This window comes from Nerophis ophidion, linkage group LG27, assembly GCF_033978795.1.
Source record: "Nerophis ophidion isolate RoL-2023_Sa linkage group LG27, RoL_Noph_v1.0, whole genome shotgun sequence".
In the NCBI taxonomy this organism is placed as follows: domain Eukaryota; kingdom Metazoa; phylum Chordata; class Actinopteri; order Syngnathiformes; family Syngnathidae; genus Nerophis; species Nerophis ophidion.
The window spans coordinates 4,695,419-4,715,229 of NC_084637.1; the positions used below are offsets into that span (position 1 = coordinate 4,695,419).

The 19,811-nt window shown below is 41.8% G+C and overlaps 1 protein-coding gene across 1 annotated transcript in view; it reads left to right on the forward strand.

The window, feature by feature from the left end:
• Nucleotides 1-19,811, forward strand: part of LOC133544201 (aldehyde oxidase 1-like) — a 44,165-nt gene that overhangs the window by 7,841 nt on the left and 16,513 nt on the right. The window contains 14 exon segments of the mRNA XM_061889324.1: nt 1,874-1,931; nt 2,058-2,154; nt 5,568-5,676; nt 7,367-7,493; nt 7,613-7,674; nt 7,747-7,809; nt 14,070-14,150; nt 14,234-14,378; nt 14,476-14,568; nt 14,643-14,794; nt 15,716-15,809; nt 15,876-15,985; nt 16,082-16,266; nt 16,427-16,589. Of these exon segments, the coding sequence (XP_061745308.1) occupies nt 1,874-1,931; nt 2,058-2,154; nt 5,568-5,676; nt 7,367-7,493; nt 7,613-7,674; nt 7,747-7,809; nt 14,070-14,150; nt 14,234-14,378; nt 14,476-14,568; nt 14,643-14,794; nt 15,716-15,809; nt 15,876-15,985; nt 16,082-16,266; nt 16,427-16,589 (1,539 nt within the window).

Below are 19,811 nucleotides of genomic sequence, written 5' to 3' on the forward strand. Positions count from 1 at the left end.
TTTTTTTTTAACCAAAAATGCTTTGCTCTGATTAGGGCTGAGAGAGCCATACAAGCAAAATATTTTTAAAAGTATTTCATAAGAGAGCCATATCATTTTATTTTTTTAACACTAAATACAACTATATACGTGGATTTTTTTAAGAAAGACCAACATTTTTTGAGTATAATAAGTCTCTTATTCTTTTTAATACCATTGTTATTCTGAGGCTAACCAAAAATAAATAAAATACTTCTTACCATTAATGCGACTTTTTGAACAGGTGCGGTAGAAACCGGATGGATGGATGAAAATGCATGAGAATGTTTTATATTTTGAACGTTATTTTTGACACTGTGATTACCAGCGGAAGTATTCATTATTTATCGTGTTAAGCAATGTCAGCTACGATTTATCTGAGAGCCAGATGCAGTCATCAAAAGAGCCACATCTGGCTCTAGAGCCATAGATTCCCTACCCCTGGATTAGGGGGTACTTGAATAAAAAATATGTTTACAGGGGGTACATTGCTGAAAAAAGGTTCAGAACCACTGCTCTAGACCAGGGGTAGGGAACCTATGGCTCTAGAGCCAGATGTGGCTCTTTTGATGACTGCATCTGGCTCTCAGATAAATCTTAGCTGACATTGCTCAATACGATAATTATGAATAATTCCACTTGTAATCACAGTGTTAAAAATAACATTCAAATTATAAAACATTCTCATGTATTTTTAATCCATCCATCCGTTTTGTACCGCAACCGTTTAAGAATTCGCATTAATGGTAAAAAGTATTTTATTTATTATTGTAACTGAACACAAACATTATGTTAAAATGTTATAATCATATTTATTACTACAAACACACGTTTTTAAGTGCAAATAATTGTGCAGAAATATCCACTGTTTCAAGCAAATATTATTTAAAAAAAACCTTACAATTCAGTGTCTTTTAAGGGAAAAACATTAAGTGTAAAAAATGTTCACCGGGTTTTTAAATTAGTTTCAGTTAGTCTTTTAACCAAAATGTGTTTTAGTATTGGGTTAGTCATCTAAATTAAATTTAGTCGAAGAAATTCCTAAACATCGGTCTTGAAAGGATTTTATTAATTATAATTGCAGAGCATCTCAAAAACTGAATTCACAGCAAGAACTGCACTCCATCAATATTTCAATAATAACATTTCACACACACACTACTATGGACAGCACAGTAGAACAGGGGTTAGTGTGTGTGCCTCACAATACAAAGGTCCTGAGTTCAATCCCGGGCTCGAGATCTTTCTGTGTGGAGTTTGCATGTTCTCCCCGTGACTGTGCGGGTTCCCTCCGGGTACGGGACAATGCTGACTATGAGAAACCTTGGAGAGGACCTCAGATGTGGGCAACCCCCCCCCTATAGGGGACCGAAAGCAATGGATGTCGAGCGGGTCCAACATGATACTGTGAAAGTTCAATCCATAGTGGCTCCAACACAGCCGCGAGAGTTCAGTTCAAGCGGATCCAAGACAGCAGCGAGAGTCCCGTCCACAGGAGACCATCTCAAGCGGAGGCGGGTTAAAAGAATTGTTACCCCTTTCAGAGATTACATTTAGTTCCTGTAACTTTGTCTGTAAAATACATATTTCTATTAGCATTTATGAAATCTAGTGACAATATTTCATGAATAATATCCTTATATTAACATTCTTAATAAATGGCAGTAAAATAAGCACACATCTGATTGAGGAGTCAGTGTTCCAACACAGATAAACAGACAACATTCACACTCACAGTTTATGAAAGCCAGGGAAATAGGTTGTCGAAAACCAAATAAGCCGCACAAAACCCCAAGTTAACGTTGATTTGAGCTGATCTCGCTGCATGCTGGAGTTAATGTTACTTTCCCAACAGGTGACTGAAGAGCACGTGGATCCTGAGACCACGCTGTTGTCCTTCCTGAGACAAAAGCGTATCCTTTCACTTCACAGCCGCAAAACAGGATCATCTGATCAAATTGTTTATCTGTGTGTTATCGACGGTCATGTGAGTGTCTCACACTTTTTGATGCATGTTTTTCTCCTGACCGTGACACCAGTGAGGTTAACCGGAACCAAATATGGCTGCGGAGGAGGAGGGTGCGGTGCATGCACCGTGATGGTGTCACGCTATCGGACTTCAAACAAAACCATTGTGTATCCTTCAAGATGACAACAGCAGTCTTTGCCCTTTCCAGTTAATGTTAGAACATTCATTAGTTTACTTTTGCAGGGAATATTTTGGTGGTCTTTGAACTCAACGTCGTTTGTTTACACCAGGGGTCTCAAACTCAACTTACCTGGGGGCCACTGGATGCAGACACTGGGTGAGGCTGGGCCGCAAAAAAAGATTTCTTAAAAAAAATCGAACATGCACTTTATAATGAATTCACCGTCTTTGAATGGCAACATACTTGCCAACTCTCGCGATCTTTCCGGGAAACACCCGTATATCAGTGCCCCTCCCGACAATCTCCCAGGGCAATCAGTCTACCGGTTTTCACCCGGACCACAATAAGGGCGTGCCGTGATGGCACTGCTTTGACCGTCCTCTACAAACTACCTTCTCAGTCGCTTTTCCACCATACTAACAGGGTTCTGGTCCAGTCACATATTGTATGAGGCTTCCGCAGACCCACGGTTGTGACTGCAAGACATACTTGATCAACAGCCATACAGGTCACTCTGAGGGTGGCCGTATAAACAACTTTAACACTGTCACAAATATGCGCCACACTCTGAACCCACACCAAACAAGATTGACAAACACATTTTGGGAGAACATCCTCATCGCGGGATTAGGTCTCTGCTTTTTGCAGACGATGTGGTCCTGTTGGCTTCATCTGGCCGGGATCTTCAGCTCTCACTGGATCGGTTCGCAGCCAAATGTGAAGCGGCCGGAATGTGAATCAGCCCCTCCAAATCCAAGTCCATGGTTCTCTCCCGGAAAAGGGTGGAGTGCCATCTCCGGGTTGGGGAGGAGACCCTGCCCCAAGTGGAGGAGTTCAAGTATCTAGGAGTCTTGTTCACGAGTGGGGGAAGAGTGGATCGTGAGATCGACAGGCGGATCGGTGCGGCGTCTTCAGTAATGCGGACGTTGTACCGATCCGTTGTGGTGAAGAAGGAGCTGAGCCGGAAGGCAAAGCTCTCAATTTACCGGTCGATCTACGTTCCCACCCTCACCTATGGTCATGAGCTTTGGGTCATGACCGAAAGGATAAGATCACGGGTACAAGCGGCCGAAATGAGTTTCCTCCGCCGTGTGGCGGGTCTCTCCCTTAGAGATAGGGTGAGAAGCTCTGCCATCCGAGAGGAACTCAACGTAAAGCCGCTGCTCCTCCACATGGAGAGGAGCCAGATGAGGTGGTTCGGGCATCTGGTCAGGATGCCACCCGAACGCCTCCCGAGGGAGGTGTTTAGGGCACGTCCAACCGGTAGGAGGCCACGGGGAAGACCCAGGACACGTTAGGAAGACTATGTCTCCCGGCTGGCCTGGGAACGCCTCGGGATCCCCCGGGAAGAGCTAGACGAAGTGGCTGGGGAGAGGGAAGTCTGGGCTTCCCTGCTTAGGCTGATGCCCCCGCGACCCGACCTCGGATAAGCGGAAGAAGATGGATGGATGGATCCTCACCGTAAAACAACATAAGCACCACAGAACAAATACCCAGAATCCCATGCAGCCCTAACTCTTCCGGGCGGTGTATATTGTAGTCCGGAAGAGTTAGGACTGCAAGGGATTCTGGGTATTTGTTCTCTGGTGTTTATGTTGTGTTACGGTGAGGATGTTCTCCCAAAATGTGTTTGTCATTTTTGTTTGGTGTGGGTTCACAGTGTGGTGCATAATTGTAACAGTGATAAAGTTGTTTATACGGCCACCCTCAGAGTGACCTGTATGGCTGTTGATCAAGTATGTCTTGCAGTCACAACCGTGGGTCTGCGGAAGCCTCATACAATATGTGACTGGACCAGAACTCTGTGTATAAGTATGACACCGTAAAGCGTCTTTTATATAAAACTCGCGGGCCGCACCAACATTAAATTATCACATCAAGGTGCGGGCCGCATAATAACGTCTCGCGGGCCGCATTTGGCCCCCGGGCCGCATGTTTTAGACCCCTGGTTTACATGTACAACGTTCTCCGACTTTCTAGGACAGGGGTAGGGAACCTATGGCTCTAGAGTCTTTTGATGACTGCATCTGGCTCTCGGATAAATCTTAGCTGACATTACTTAACGTAATAAGTAATTAATAATTCCGCTGGTAATCACAGCGTTAAAAATAAAATTCAAATTATAAAAAATTGTCATGCATTTTAATCCAACCATCCGTTTTCTATCGCACCTGTTCAAGATGTCACATTAATGGTAAGAAGTATTATATTTATTATTGGTTAACTTTAGTATAACAATGTCATTAAAAAGAGTAAGAGACTTATTATACTCTAAAAATGTTGGTCTTACTTAAAAATGCGTGCATTTAGTTGTATTCACTCTTAAAAAATATTATATTGCTCTCACGGAAATACATTTTGAAAAATTTGGCTTTCATGGCTCTCTCAGCCAAAAAAGTTCCCGACCCCTGTTCTAGGACGTGTTTCATGCCACTTCTTTTTCTGTCTCATTTTGTCAGCCAGACTTTTAATGTTGTGCGTGAATACACAAAGGTGAGTTTTGTTGATGTTTTTGACTTGTGTGGAGTGTTAATCAGACATATTTGGTCTGTGAATGACTGCAAGCTAATCGATGCTAACATGCTATTTAGGCTAGCTGTATGTACATATTGCATCATTATGCCTCATTTGTAGCTATATTTGAGCTCATTTAGTTTCCTTTAATTAAGAAAATGTATATCTCATGACACACTATCTGTATGTAATATGGCTTTTAAATTTGTTTTGCGGTTCCAGACAGATTTGTTTTTGTATTTCTGGTCCAATATGGCTTTTTCAACATTTTGGGTTGCCGACCCCTGACCTAAATGTAACCCACGTACCACCACAGTTGTAGTTAATGCATATTTTGAGTAGTCAATGAAAGGAAATTACGATAATAGATTCTTTAAAAGCTTTTCATTTGGGGACGGCGTGGCGAAGTTGGTAGAGTGGCTGTGCCAGCAATCTGAGGGTTACTGGTTCAATCCCCATTTTCTACCATCCTACTCACGTCCGTTGTGTCCTTGGGCAAGACACTTCACCCTTGCTCCTGATGGGTCCTGGTGATCGCCTTGCATGGCAGCTCCCGCCGTCAGTGCGTGAATGAATGGGTGAATGTGGAAATACTGTCAAAGCGCTTTGGGCTCCTTAAAAGGTATAGAAAAGCGCCATACAAGTACAACCCATTTACCATTTGCAATATTTAGAACATCAACGTCAGATTAAAGTAATAGAAAGCAAATACTTTTTTCTTCCTTTGAAAAAATGTTTTCTTTTCAGTGTCATACTATGCGAAGTTCTGATGCAGGCCGATCCCGGGCCAACAGAAAACAAGCTGTGGGTCTCAAATGGCCACCACATTAACGGAAACTTGTAGAAATGATTGTTGTCTTCAATGCACCTTCACCAACATTTCAGTCATTACTCGGCCAACGCCTGCCTGATGCCACTCTGCCAGCTTCACGGTGCCGCCATTACCACCGTTGAGGGTGTTGGGAGTACCAAGACCAGGATCCACCCTGTCCAGGTAAGACCTAGACCTAGACCTAATTGACTCATTACTTAACATGCAGTCAAGGCTCTCATTAGGCTTCTTTAGACTGAAACTTCACTTTGCTGGCAATTAGAATACTCTAGTTCAGGGGTGCCCACACTTTTTCTTCAGGCGAGCTACTTTTCAAATGACCAACTCGAGGGGATCTACCTCATTTATATAAATCATTTATATTTATTTATTTATGAAAGAGACATTTTTGTAAACAAGTTAAATGTGTTTAATGATAATACAAGCATGTGTAACACATATAGATGTCTTTCTTTCACAAAGACAAGAATATAAGTTGGTGTATTACCTGATTCTGATGACTTGCATTGATTGGAATCAGACAGTAATGATGATAACGCCCACATTTTCAAATGGAGGAGAAAAAAAGTTGTCCTTTCTGTACAATACCACATGAAAGTGGTTGGTTTTTGGCATCTAATTCATCCAGCTTCCATACACTTTACAAGAAAAACATTGGCGGCAAATTCCGTAGCTTGCTTGATTGACATTCACGGTACCCGAGGGTCTTGTGAGATGACGCTGGCTGCTGCCAGTTCATTATTATGAAAAAATGACAGAGAGGAAGGCGAGAAACACTTTTTATTTCAACAGACTTTCGCGCCGTCCCTTCCGTCAAAACTCTAAAGGCCGACTGCACATTTCCTATCTTCACAATAAAAGCCCTGCTTCATGCTGCCTGCGCTAACAAAATAAAAGTCTCGGAAAGCTGGCGTGCACAAGTGATGTGCACGCCAGCTTTCTGAGGGATCGCTTGTGCACGCCAGTTTTCCGAGACTCTGTATTTAGTTAGCGCAGGCAGCATGAAGCAGGGCTTTTATTGTGAAGATAGGAAATGTGCAGTCGGCCTTTAGAGTTTTGACGGAAGGTACGGCGCGAGAGTCTGTTGAAATAAAAAGTGTTTCTCGCCTTCCTCTCGGTCATATTTTAATAATAATGATCTTGCAGCAGCCAGCGTCATCTCACAAGACCCTCCGGTACCGTGAATGTCATTTAAGTGACGTCTTGGTGAAGATTGATGATCACTAATTTTTAGGTCTATTTTTTTTAAAAGCCTGTCTGGAGATCGACTGACACACCCCCCGCGGTCGACTGGTAGCTCGCGATCGACGTAATGGGCACCCCTGGGCTAGAGTATACAAATGAGTTTTAAGGTGAGACTTAAATGCTTCTACTGAGGTGGCATCTCGAACTGTTCCCGGGAGGGCATTCCAGAGTACTGGAGCCCGAACGGAAAACGCTCTATAGTCCGCAGACTTTTTTTGGGCTTTGGGAATCACTAATAAGCCGGAGTCTTTTGAAGGCAGATTTCTTGCCGGGACATATGGTACAATACAATCGGCAAGATAGGATGGAGCTAGACCGTGTAGTATTTTATACGTAAGTAGTAAAACCTTAAAGTCACATCTTAAATGTAACTTAGATATTGGGTTTCACTATGTAAAAGCGCTTTGAGTCACTAGAGAAAAGCGCTATATAAATATAATTCACTTCACTTCACATTCTATAATTTAGCCGTTAGCAAATAAAATTACGTATATTAGCTGCACCATTGTATAAAACCTCAGGGTTCAAAGCTTGGGGAAAAAGTAGCGGCTTACAGTAATTTTGCAAGCAGTAGTTTTGTCAGTAGTAATGCGTGATGTGTTTCCAGGAGCGGATAGCGAAGGCGCATGGCTCCCAGTGCGGCTTCTGCACTCCAGGCATGGTGATGTCTATGTACACCCTTCTGCGGAACAATCCTCAGCCCAGCCTAGATGACATCACCGAGGCGATGGCTGGTACCGCTTGATTATCATACATTTTTGTTTCAACCCTTCAGAAGCTTCGCCGTACGAATTAGGCATTGATCAAATTATATTTCAACGTACTTGACTTGACCTTGGCTTTCCTGATTCAGGGAATCTGTGCCGCTGCACCGGATATCGGCCCATTGTTGACGGCTGCAGGACCTTCTGTCAAGTGCAGTGATTTCTTCTGCAGTTTTTAGCTATTTTTTAAATGCTTCAACTAAAGTATGTTTAATCCATGCAGGAAGTCAACTGCTGCCAAGTCAACGGTGAGAAAAACTGCTGCAGCGAGGAAGAAAAATATGATGTAAGTTGAGATTTTATCCTGGGGAATAAAGGGAGATATTTTTTTTAATGTGCAGTATACACATTACAGTTTTTTTGTTTGTTTTTTTTAATTGTATTTATTGGGGCAACTGGAGGGTTGCAGGTTCGATCCCTGCTTGCACCATCCTAGTCACTGCCGTTGTGTCCTTGGGCAAGACACTTTACCCACCTGCTCCCAGTGCCACCCACACCGGTTTTAAATGTAATTTAGATATTGGGTTTCACAATGTAAAGCGCTTTGAGTCACTTGAGAAAAGCACTATCCATCCATCCATTTTCTACCGCTAATTCCCTTTTTTGGGGTCGCGGGGGGCGCTGGCGCCTATCTCAGCTACAATCGGGCGGAAGGCGGGGTACACCCTGGAAAAGTCGCCACCTTATCGCAGGGCCAACACAAATAGACAGACAACATTCACACTCACATTCACACACTAGGGACCATTTAGTGTTGCCAATCAACCTATCCCCAGGTGCATGTCTTTGGAAGTGGGAGGAAGCCGGAGTACCCGGAGGGAACCCACGCATTCACGGGGAGAACATGCAAACTCCACACAGAAAGATCCCGAGCCTGGATTAGAACCCAGGACTGCAGGAACTTCGTATTGTGAGGCAGACGCACTAACCCCTCTGCCACCGTGAAGCCCACGAGAAAAGCACTATATCAATATAATTAACTTCACTTATTACAGTACATGTGTGTCTAAGATCTTTACACAATTCAAACATGATATCTCTTCCTTAATGTGGATTGACTAATAACCATTTTTTTCTCTCCAGTATTATGCTAATACAAAACCGGAAATAAACAAATAATACAATGATTTGCAAATCGTTTTCAACCTATATTCCATTGAATAGACTGCAAAGACAAGGTACTTAAAGTTCCAACTGGTAAACTTTGGTATTTTTTGCAAATATTTGCTCATTTGTAATTTGATGCTTGCAACACTTTTCAAAAAATCTGGCACATGTGGCAAAAAAGACTGAGAAAGTTGAGGAATGCTCATCAAACACTTATTTGGAACATCCCACAGGTGAACAGGCTAATTGGGAACAGGTGGGTGCCATGATTGGGTATACAAGCAGCTTCAGTCATTTGCAAACAAGGATGGGGAGAGGGTCACCACTTTGTGAACAAATGCCCGAGCAAATACAGTTTAAGAACAACATTTTACCCCGGATTGTTGAACAACTTAAGTGTGAAGTGAATTATATTTATATAGCGCTTTTCTCAAGTGACTCAAAGCGCTTTACACAATGAAACCCAATATCTAAGTTACATTTAAACCAGTGTGGGTGGCACTGGGAGCATGTGGGTAAAGTGTCTTGCCCAAGGACACAACGGCAGTGACTAGGATGGCAGAAGCGGGAATCGAACCTGCAACCCTTAAATTGCTGACACGGTAGCTCTACCAACCGTACATCAAGCAAGAATGGGAAAGAATTCCACCTGAAAAGCTTCAAAAAGTGGTCTCCTCGGTTCCCAAACATTTACTGAGTGTTGTTAAAAGGAAAGGCCATGTAACACAGTGGTAAAAATGCCCCTGTGACAACTTTATTGCAATGTGTTGCTGCCATTACATTGTAAGTTAATGATTATTTAAAAAATACGTTTCTCAGTTCAAACCTTTATTATATTGTCTTTGCAGTCTATTCAATTGAATATAAGTTGAAAAGGATTTGAAAATCATTGTATTTTGTTTTTATTTACACAACATGCCAACTTCACTGGTTTTGTGTTTTGTAAAAAGACAGTTTGAATATATTTGGAAAAGCTTTGAGCAGCTCAAGTTAGCTTATTACACACACCTTTAGGCCCTAAGAATGTGTGCTTACTTAAAGTGCAATTACACATCACAACATCTTGACAAATAATCTTCCTGCTATTGACTTGATATAGTGCCCTCTGCTGGATTCAGAGCTGCAGCACTCTCCCTTCAGGTAGACCAGGGGTGCCCACACTTTTTCTGCAGGCGAGCTACTTTTCAACTGACCAACTTGAGGGGATCTACCTCATTTAAATATATCATTTATATTTATTTATTTATGAAAGAGACATTTTTGTAAACAAGTTAAATGTGTTTAATGATAATACAAGCATGTGTAACACATATAGATGTCTTTCTTTCACGAAGACAAGAATATAAGTTGGTGTATTACCTGATTCTGATGACTTGCATTGATTGGAATCAGACAGTAATGATGATAACGCCCACATTTTCAAATGGAGGAGAAAAAAAGTTGTCCTTTCTGTACAATACCACATGAAAGTGGTTGGTTTTTGGCATCTAATTCATCCAGCTTCCATACACTTTACAAGAAAAACATTGGCGGCAAATTCCGTAGCTTGCTTGATTGACATTCACGGCACCCGAGGGTCTTGTGAGATGACGCTGGCTGCTGCCAGTTCATTATTATGAAAAAATGACAGAGAGGAAGGCGAGAAACACTTTTTATTTCAACAGACTTTCGCGCCGTCCCTTCCGTCAAAACTCTAAAGACCGATTGCACATTTCCTATCTTCACAATAAAAGCCCTGCTTCATGCTGCCTGCGCTAACAAAATAAGAGTCTCGGAAAGCTGGCGTGCACAAGTGATGTGCAGGCCAGCTTTCTGAGGGATCGCTTGTGCACGCCAGTTTTCCGAGACTCTGTATTTAGTTAGCGCAGGCAGCATGAAGCAGGGCTTTTATTGTGAAGATAGGAAATGAGCAGTCGGCCTTTAGAGTTTTGACGGAAGGTACGGCGCGAGAGTCTGTTGAAATAAAAAGTGTTTCTCGCCTTCCTCTCGGTCATATTTTCATAATAATGATCTTGCAGCAGCCAGCGTCATCTCACAAGACCCTCCGGTACCGTGAATGTCATTTAAGTGACGTCTTGGTGAAGATTGATGATCACTCATTTTTAGGTCTATTTTTTTTAAAAGCCTGGCTGGAGATCGACTGACACACCCCCGCGGTCGACTGGTAGCTCGCGATCGACGTAATGGGCACCCCTGAGGTAGAGCATTCAAACTACATTCAATTTAAGTAACCATCAAAAAAGGAAACAACAAAAAAATATGCTGGGGAGTGAATGTCAAACCACAAATAAGCAGGGGTCTACTGTAAACTAAACTCACTATCTAAATACTAGTACACTACTTGACATTTGTACACAACAAATGCCTTTATAACTCCATTATTGTCACGTCTGTAAATCTGGTTTTATGTTTGATCATGTTTTGTTTTATTTTCTGGACTCTTGTTCCGTTTTTTCACTTCCTGGTTTGTTTTGTTACCATGACAACTCATTGCTTTTCACCTTGCCCTCCTAGTCACGCCCATGCCCTCAGTCCCGCACCTGTTCCTAATTATCACAGCCACTATTTAAGTCAATTTCTTTCTGTCCATCAGTCTGGGAACATTAACCATCATTATATTCTACGACCTTTGCTGCTCATTGATCCCCTGCCACGCACCTTGCTATTTACGCCTCTCGTTTTTTTGTCACAGTAAGTTTTTGATCGTATCTTTTGTTTGTTTTGTAGAATGCATTGCCATTGTGCTGTTTTTGTTCTAAGTTTTAGTCTAGATCAGGGGTGCCCATTACGTCGATCGCGAGCTACCAGTCGACCGCGGGGGGTGTGTCAGTCGATCTCGAGCCAGGCTTTTAAAAAAAATAGACCTAAAAATGAGTGATCATCAATCTTCACTAAGACGTCACTTAAATGACATTCACGGTACCGGAGGGTCTTGTGAGATGACGCTGGCTGCTGCAAGATCATTATTATGAAAATATGACCGAGAGGAAGGCGAGAAACACTTTTTATTTCAACAGACTCTCGCACCGTACCTTCTGTCAAAACTCTAAAGGCCGACTGCACATTTCCTATCTTCACAATAAAAGCCCTGCTTCATGCTGCCTGCGCTAACTAAATACAGAGTCTCGGAAAACTGGCGTGCACAAGCGATCCCTCAGAAAGCTGGCGTGCACATCACTTGTGCACGCCAGCTTTCCGAGACTCTTATTTTGTTAGCGCAGGCAGCATGAAGCAGGGCTTTTATTGTGAAGATAGGAAATGTGCAGTCGGCCTTTAAAGTTTTGACGGAAGGGACGGCGCGAAAGTCTGTTGAAATAAAAAGTGTTTCTCGCCTTCCTCTCTGTCATTTTTTCATAATAATGAACTGGCAGCAGCCAGCGTCATCTCACAAGACCCTCGGGTGCCGTGAATGTCAATCAAGCAAGCTACGGAATTGGCCGCCAATGTTTTTCTTGTAAAGTGTATGGAAGCTGGATGAATTAGATGCCAAAAACCAACCACTTTCATGTGGTATTGTACAGAAAGGACAACTTTTTTTCTCCTCCATTTGAAAATGTGGGCGTTATCATCATTACTGTCTGATTCCAATCAATGCAAGTCATCAGAATCAGGTAATACACCAACTTATATTCTTGTCTTCGTGAAAGAAAGACATCTATATGTGTTACACATGCTTGTATTATCATTAAACACATTTAAAGTGTTTACAAAAATGTCTCTTTCATAAATAAATAAATATAAATGATATATATAAATGAGGTAGATCCCCTCGAGTTGGTCAATTGAAAAGTAGCTCGCCTGCAGAAAAAGTGTGGGCACCCCTGGTCTAGATTATCCGCCATCGAGTGTGCTTTTTGTTTTGCCTTTATTATTGTATTTTGAGTAATAATAATTAAATCATGTACCTGAATTCACGCCTGGCTCGTCCTGTAATCCCGCTGCGTCGAAGGAGCACACTCAATCCATGTCCAAGCCTGACAATTATCCTGATAAGTATGCAATTGTTAGTGATTTTAAGCTGTTTTTGGAGTATTTGTTTCCTACTGCATGATTAGAATAACAATCATATTAATGCAGGAGTAGTTTGCAATACTACTTTTGAATTATTTGGTTATATTAATGTAGTGGAAACTAACAACATCAGCAATGTAACAACATGAGCAATACCACCCCAGGTTGTGACTAAGGAATGTTACAATGTAGAAACTTCATGGTGCAGTATTATTATTGTGGTGTATGTCCAAAAAAAGCCCTAAAAATGCCATAGTGTGTAAATTGAAGCTTCAGGAATATTTAGAATAAAGACAAGTACTGTAATTGAACACAAACATGATGCTCAAATGTTCTAAACATATTTGTTACTACAAACAAGTATTTTTAAAAGCGAAGAATTGCGGGAACATCCACTGCGTCTCTCAACTTTTACTTGCAGAGACGCTGTGTCCTTTATAGTGGATATTTTTATATCAGTTTTGAAAATGCAGTTTCTCAGAAACACCTCTCTCTCTCTTCCTTTTCATCTTTCGGTATTCCTTCTGTTTTTTTCTTCTTTTTTTTCCATTTATTTATTTTTATTTTTTTAATTATCTTTCTAGCTATCATTATGTATACGTATCGTTGCATTTGACCAACTTTATTGTTGATAATAGAGGTAATCTATTGGTTTTGTTCATGATCAATAGCGCTTTTTCTATTGGTATTTGTATTGCTCCAGTTTTAGTGTAAAAATGCTCATTGTCCTTACTATATTATTTATATCACTAACTGCTTATTTGCTATCACTTTTACGATCATATTTGTACATATTATGTATGTGCTGGTGTTGTTGTATTTGCTGTTGTTGTTTTTGTCTCTCTGTCTAATCCCCCTCTTATCCCCACAATTTCCCCCTCTGTCTTCCTTTTTTTCTCTTTCTATTCCCTCCTGCTCCGGCCCGGCTGCACCAAATGATAATATAAATACATTTAATAAAGTCACATTCAAATTAGATAACAAGAGAAGTATCCTACACTTCTCTTTTGTAAAGTAAATCTAAATCTACATCTACATCAACTATAGGATTTGCCTGAGAAGCTGGACAGGACAAAAAAAAAAAAAAGGCGCCATGCCATTAATGAGAAGATTCTGAAACCGTAATACTGTGGTTTTTACAAATTGTTGCATCCCTAGTAGGGTTTTACGGAATACCGGTACTAATAAAGTACCGCAGTGCTCATGAATTAAAAACGTTACTATACGGCTTCTGAAAAATACCAGTACTTTTTTTTTCCCCGACACGAATAATGAAATGTTCTTATTGTCCCCTTTATTTGGAAATGTATCAAAGTTTTGGTATTGGAACAACCCCGATCCTGAGTTCTGACTGTATCATCGCCTCGTGACCACACATTTCTAGTTTATATTTGTACATGAATGCCTTACATTGTCTCTGCTTCCCAGGAAACTCCATTGCTGTTTGACAAGTTGGACTTTCTGCCACTGGACGCGACACAAGACCTGATCTTTCCCCCGGAACTGATTGTAAACCCACAAAGTGTTCCATTTGCTGGACTACTCACTTTGCTCCCTCAGACAGTCCAACCCGTCTGTGTTCTTACCCCCAGCTGATGGCGGAAACCGACAGGCCACAAACACTCACATTTCGTGGGGAGAGGATGACCTGGAAGTCCCCTGTTCTGCTAGAGGAGCTGGTCCAGCTCAAGACCAGCAACCCAAAGGCTCCGCTGATCATGGGGAATACTAATTTAGGTCCAAATGAATATGTCATTTGAGGATTAATTCTGATAAGAAAAAAACAGGATGCAGGGTGGTTGCAATTTGCTGATCCTTGTGCTTGGTGTCAAAGGTCCGGATATGAAATTCAAAGGCGTTCTGCATCCATTGGTGATATCTTCCATCCGAGTATTGGAGCTCTTTGAGGTGACTGAGACGCCACATGGTGGGTAAAATCTATCAGGCTGTGCTTTGATAATCTGATCAAGGTCCATGTCACTAGTTATTGGTTCTCTGCAGGTGTTTGTTTGGGAGCGGGCTACACCCTCTCTGAGACCCGGGCTATTTTAAATAAGTTTTGCAGCCAGTTTCCAGAGGAGAAGACAGAGCTGTTCAGAGCGCTCATCAAGCAGCTAGGGAATTTGGGAAGCCAGCAGATCCGCAATGTTGCTGTGAGTAGACTACCAAAGGCATTGTTTTTGTTTTTAACCTTTGTTGTGATTTGATTGTGCACTAATTATAATATTGTGTATTCCAAACATTTTTGTTGTAAGTATCTACCTGTCACCTTGACTTATGGTTTTCAAAGCAAGTTATCCATCAGTTTGTTCATAGAAAAATCTAATAATCAAACACGTAGGTTATTGTATGATTATTATGGTTTAACTAAGGGGGTGACAGCAAACGGACACCAGGGGAAAGTAATGTACAAATGATTAAATATAAAAACAAAGTATACATACTAATACCAAACAATAATAATAATAAACAATACTAATAAACTATAGAATGGTGTGTGGCAAAATCCAAGAGTGTATGTGTGAGACTATGTGTGTAGATTGGCTGTTAAATGTCACCGTAAATGTTGAATGAGGAAGCAGACAGAAACCAAAGAGGGCAAGGCAAAAGGAGTCCAAGATACGCGAGGGGTCTGTGGGGCAGAGAGAGACGTCAGAGTCCGGGGGCGAGCGAGGAGTCGGGAAACGAGGGAGGCAGTCCAAATCCAGGGCAACGGAAGGGAAACACTGCGAAAACACCGGAGAACAAACAAGGATGTCAGAACACGAGGGAAAAGCGCAGAGAGAGAGAGCATAAGCCCTATGGTATCCGATAGAGAAACTAAGTTCCCGCGCCGATCCTTGGGTCCACTGGTCCTTTATTGAGCATGCCCTCATCAGTACCATTTGAGCAGATTGGAAAATAAGTGCAGGCTTGTCACTGCGTGGACGTGCTGCGCTAAGCGTGAACCGCCGCGGAGGAAGACGCAGACTGCACGTGTGCCACAACAATAATATTATCATGAAGTGATTATACATTTATATTTCTGTGTCACGAAGGCTGTGAATTGTGTGTCACATGTTTTCATTTTTCAGACTCTTGGAGGAAACATTATGAGTGCATATCCAAACTCTGACCTAAACCCAGTTTTTGCTGCCGGTAACTGCAGCGTGAGCGTCATCAACAGTGGTAAGATACTGACAAACAGGAACTTTCACCACTTCAGCAAATCACACGTTTATTCTGCATCACCAGAAGGAAAACGGGAGGTTCCACTCAATCAGGACTTCTTTGTGAGCCTTGGGAAGACCATCTTGAAGCCAGAGGAGATTGTTGTCTCTGTGCTAATCCCTTTCTCCAGAAAGGTGAAAATATTGCTTTTGAAAATACTAAAAAAGTACACACATAAACATACTAAAAACAGCATAGATTTATGGTGCCATGTCATGTTTGTACTGCAGGGAGAGTTTGTTCGAGCGTTCCGTCAGGCTCCAAGAAAGGAGAGCGCATTTGCTACAGTGACCACTGGGATGCGAGTGATGTTCTCTAAAGGGTCCAGAATAGTAGAAGATATCAGTATTTACTATGGAGGTGTAGGCGCGACCACAGCCAGCGCCGCCAAAACTTGTGCTGCTATCATTGCACGGTCAGCCATGTTTTATATAGTACCACAAGATTAGAGCATTCTTAATATTGTTTCTGTTAGTTTTGACAATCCATCTTCTTGACAATCCATGTAGAATGAATCTAAAGCAGTGATTATAGATTGTTGATGTTTCACCATTAATTTTTAACATCTTATCCAGACCGTGGAATGATGAAACCCTCAGCCAGGCTTACGACATCCTCATCAAAGAATTTGACATCCCACCTTCGATTCCAGGAGGAAAAGCAGAGTTCCGTCGCTCTTTGACTCTCAGTTTCCTTTTCAAATTCAATCTAGAGATCCTTCAGACCCTCAGAAAGATGGTAAGCACCTGCTGCATGGTCCAGCCTACCTCGTTTATAATGGAAACGTTGGTCAAGTATTCTCAGTGCATTGAATAGCTAGCTACTGGATCAGAGGCTAAATTTACCCCCTGGGCAAACCATCCCTCGTTTACTGACTGCATCTGAAGTAAGAAGGCTACAGTATCACCTTAGTTACATAAATCACATCACAAAAAACAATTGTCACTGCCTACAAGTAGAGGACTTAAAGGGAATTGCACTTTTTTTTAGAATTTTGCCTATCGTTCACAATCATTGAGAGAAATAACGATGGATGTTTTTGTTTTTTTCCATCCATCCATCTTCTTGGGCTTATCCGAGGTCGGGTCAGATTTTTTTTTACATTCTAAATCAGGGGTCTCAAACTCAATTTACCTGGGGTCCACTGGACGCAGAGTCTGGGTGAGGCTGAGACGTAAGAAAAGATTTCTCAAAAAAAAATGTTGCATACTCCTCAGCATGTCTGGTTGTATAATGACGTTACAAATTGTATTCCTTGTGCACCGCAACTTTCTCTGTGCAAATAAGACCCTGTGCTCAACAAAGAAATGTTGCATCTCCCACTTTCCTTGGAATTGTCTTTGCTCATCACTAACCTTTCTCTACACTGCAGGCTTTGAAAAAGACATGTTTGGGGTTGTGGGATCTATTTGTATTTAGCCGACGCACGGAGAATAATTTTATTTCCGCAACGTGTGTCGTTCCACTTTTCTTTCCTTCAGGAACACGGCAGTCAACAGATAATAGCCGAGAAAGTACCGGGATGACGAGCGCAAAAAAGTTACGGCTCCCAGAGTGTTATCTGGCGTCATATAGAAACATATGTAGTGTTCATCGTGTGAGGCAAAGCAAATTAAAGAATAAAATAACTGTTTGAATTAGTCCAGGTTATCGGGGACTGTTATTACTGACGGACAGGTGTCGCGCTGTGACTGCAGCCAGGCACATAAGAAAACCCTGGTCTCCATGGCAACGTCTTTGTCACTTTCACTCATTTGCCGCTTTTCCACTAACGCAGGGGTAGACTACCCAGAACGTTGAAAGAGCCATTTTGGACCCAAATAACGCCATTTATATAAAACTCGCGTGGCGCGCTAACAATAAACTTTCATATTAAGGTGGGGGCCGCAAAATAACACGTGTCTGAGACCCCTGTTCTAAATATGAAATAAATGCGATCAAAAGTTGGCTTACAATGGAGCCAATGGCAGCCGGTGCCGCGCAATTCAGCCTATAAAGCCCTTAAAAAAACATCCAAACACCTATCGAGGGTTTACATGATGTAGGTATATTTATAATAACATTTAATACATACGTATTTTGATCATTTTAAGCATTGATTTCAAAAACAACGTTTGCTTTTTATTTTTCTTCATCACTGATTATTACTCAATGCAGACTTCAATCAATTATCAATCAATCATACACTTAATGATGAGAGCCAACAAACATAATATAACATCACTTACTGTGCAAGGTCTGTTGTCATTAGGATGCCGACTACTGGAATGTACATACAGTTTATTCCCATTTAGATGAAGAATGACAATAGTCCTGGGAGGCTTTGGGGGGACAAAGCGTCTTTTAGTGTCACAACTTGTCAGAATAAGTCTGCAAACTTCTTCTGTCCAGGTGAGATGCATGATTCATGATATGCAATTAACTTTCAGGGGGCAAGGAAGTGAGAAAGCAGCAGACCGATCAATGATGTAAACATGGGGACACACGGTAGTCACCACGGCGCCGCTATAAATAGTTGGTCCGTGTTAGCGCTTATAAAAACATTGATTGATTTAAACATTTATTAGTAGATTGCACAGTACAGTACATATTCCGTACAATTGACCACTAAATGGTGACACCCCAATAAGTTTTTCAACTTGTTTAAGTCCACGTTAATCAATTCATGGTAATATCACTAATACTTGGTTAATATTCAAGTCACAAATTATATTGCTGGCAGTTTTTGAATGGTTGTTCATTGGATTTTATGGACGCAATACAGGACCTCCAGTTATCTTCACTGTTAGTGGACTTTTATTTACGTTTGTTGGCAAGTCTTTCATAATGATTGTGAACGATAGGCAAAATTCCAAAAAATGTGCAGTTCCCCTTTAAAGGGTTACTTTAAAGGCCTACTGAAATGAGATTTTCTTATTTAAAGGGGGATAGCAGGTCCATTCTATGTGTCATACTTGATCATTTCGCGATATTGCCATATTTATGCTGAAAGGATTGAGTAGAGAACATCGATAATAAAGTTCGCAACTTTTGGTCGCTAATAAAAAGGCCTTGCCTGTACCGGAAGTAGCAGACGATGTGCGCGTGATGTCACGGGTTGTGGAGCTCCTCACATCTGAACATTGTTTACAATCATGGCCACTAGCAGCGAGAGCGATTCGGACCGAGAAAGCGACGATTTCCCCATTAAATTGAGCGAGGATGAAAGATTTGTGGATGAGGATATTGAGAGTGAAGGACTAGAAAAAAACTAAATAAAAAGCGACGGCTCCGGGCGGCGGCAGTGTGAGCGTTTCAGATGTAATTAGACACATGGGGGGCGGCGTGGCGCAGTGGAAGAGTGGCCGTGCGCAACCCGAGAGTCACTGGTTCAAATCCCACCTAGAACCAACCTCGTCACGTCCGTTGTGTCCTGAGCAAGACACTTCACCCTTGCTCCTGATGGGTGCTGGTTGGCGCCTTGCATGGCAGCTCCCTCCATCAGTGTGTGAATGTGTGTGTGAATGGGTAAATGTGGAAGTAGTATCAAAGCGCTTTGAGTATCTTGAAGGTAGAAAAGCGCTATACAAGTACAACCCATTTATCATTTATTTACTAGGATGATTCTGGAAGATCCCTTATCTGCTTATTGTTTTAATAGTGTTTTAGTGAGATTGTAAAGACATACCTCAAAGTCGGATGGCTGCGGTGAACACGCCAGTGTCTCAGAGAGAACCCGAGGAGCCAAGCTCACAGCTGCCTTTTTTGACAGCTACTGCAGGAGGACGCGTAATCCACTGATGTCTCCGGTAAGTTATATATCACGATTTTCCCATCCAAAAACATGCTGGTTGACGTAGAGAAACATGTTCGCTTGACCGCTCTGTGTTGAAGCTTCAAAGCAAACAAAGAAACACCGGCTGTGTTTCGGTGCTAAAGACAGCTGCAATACACCGCTTTCCACCAACAGCATTCTTCTTC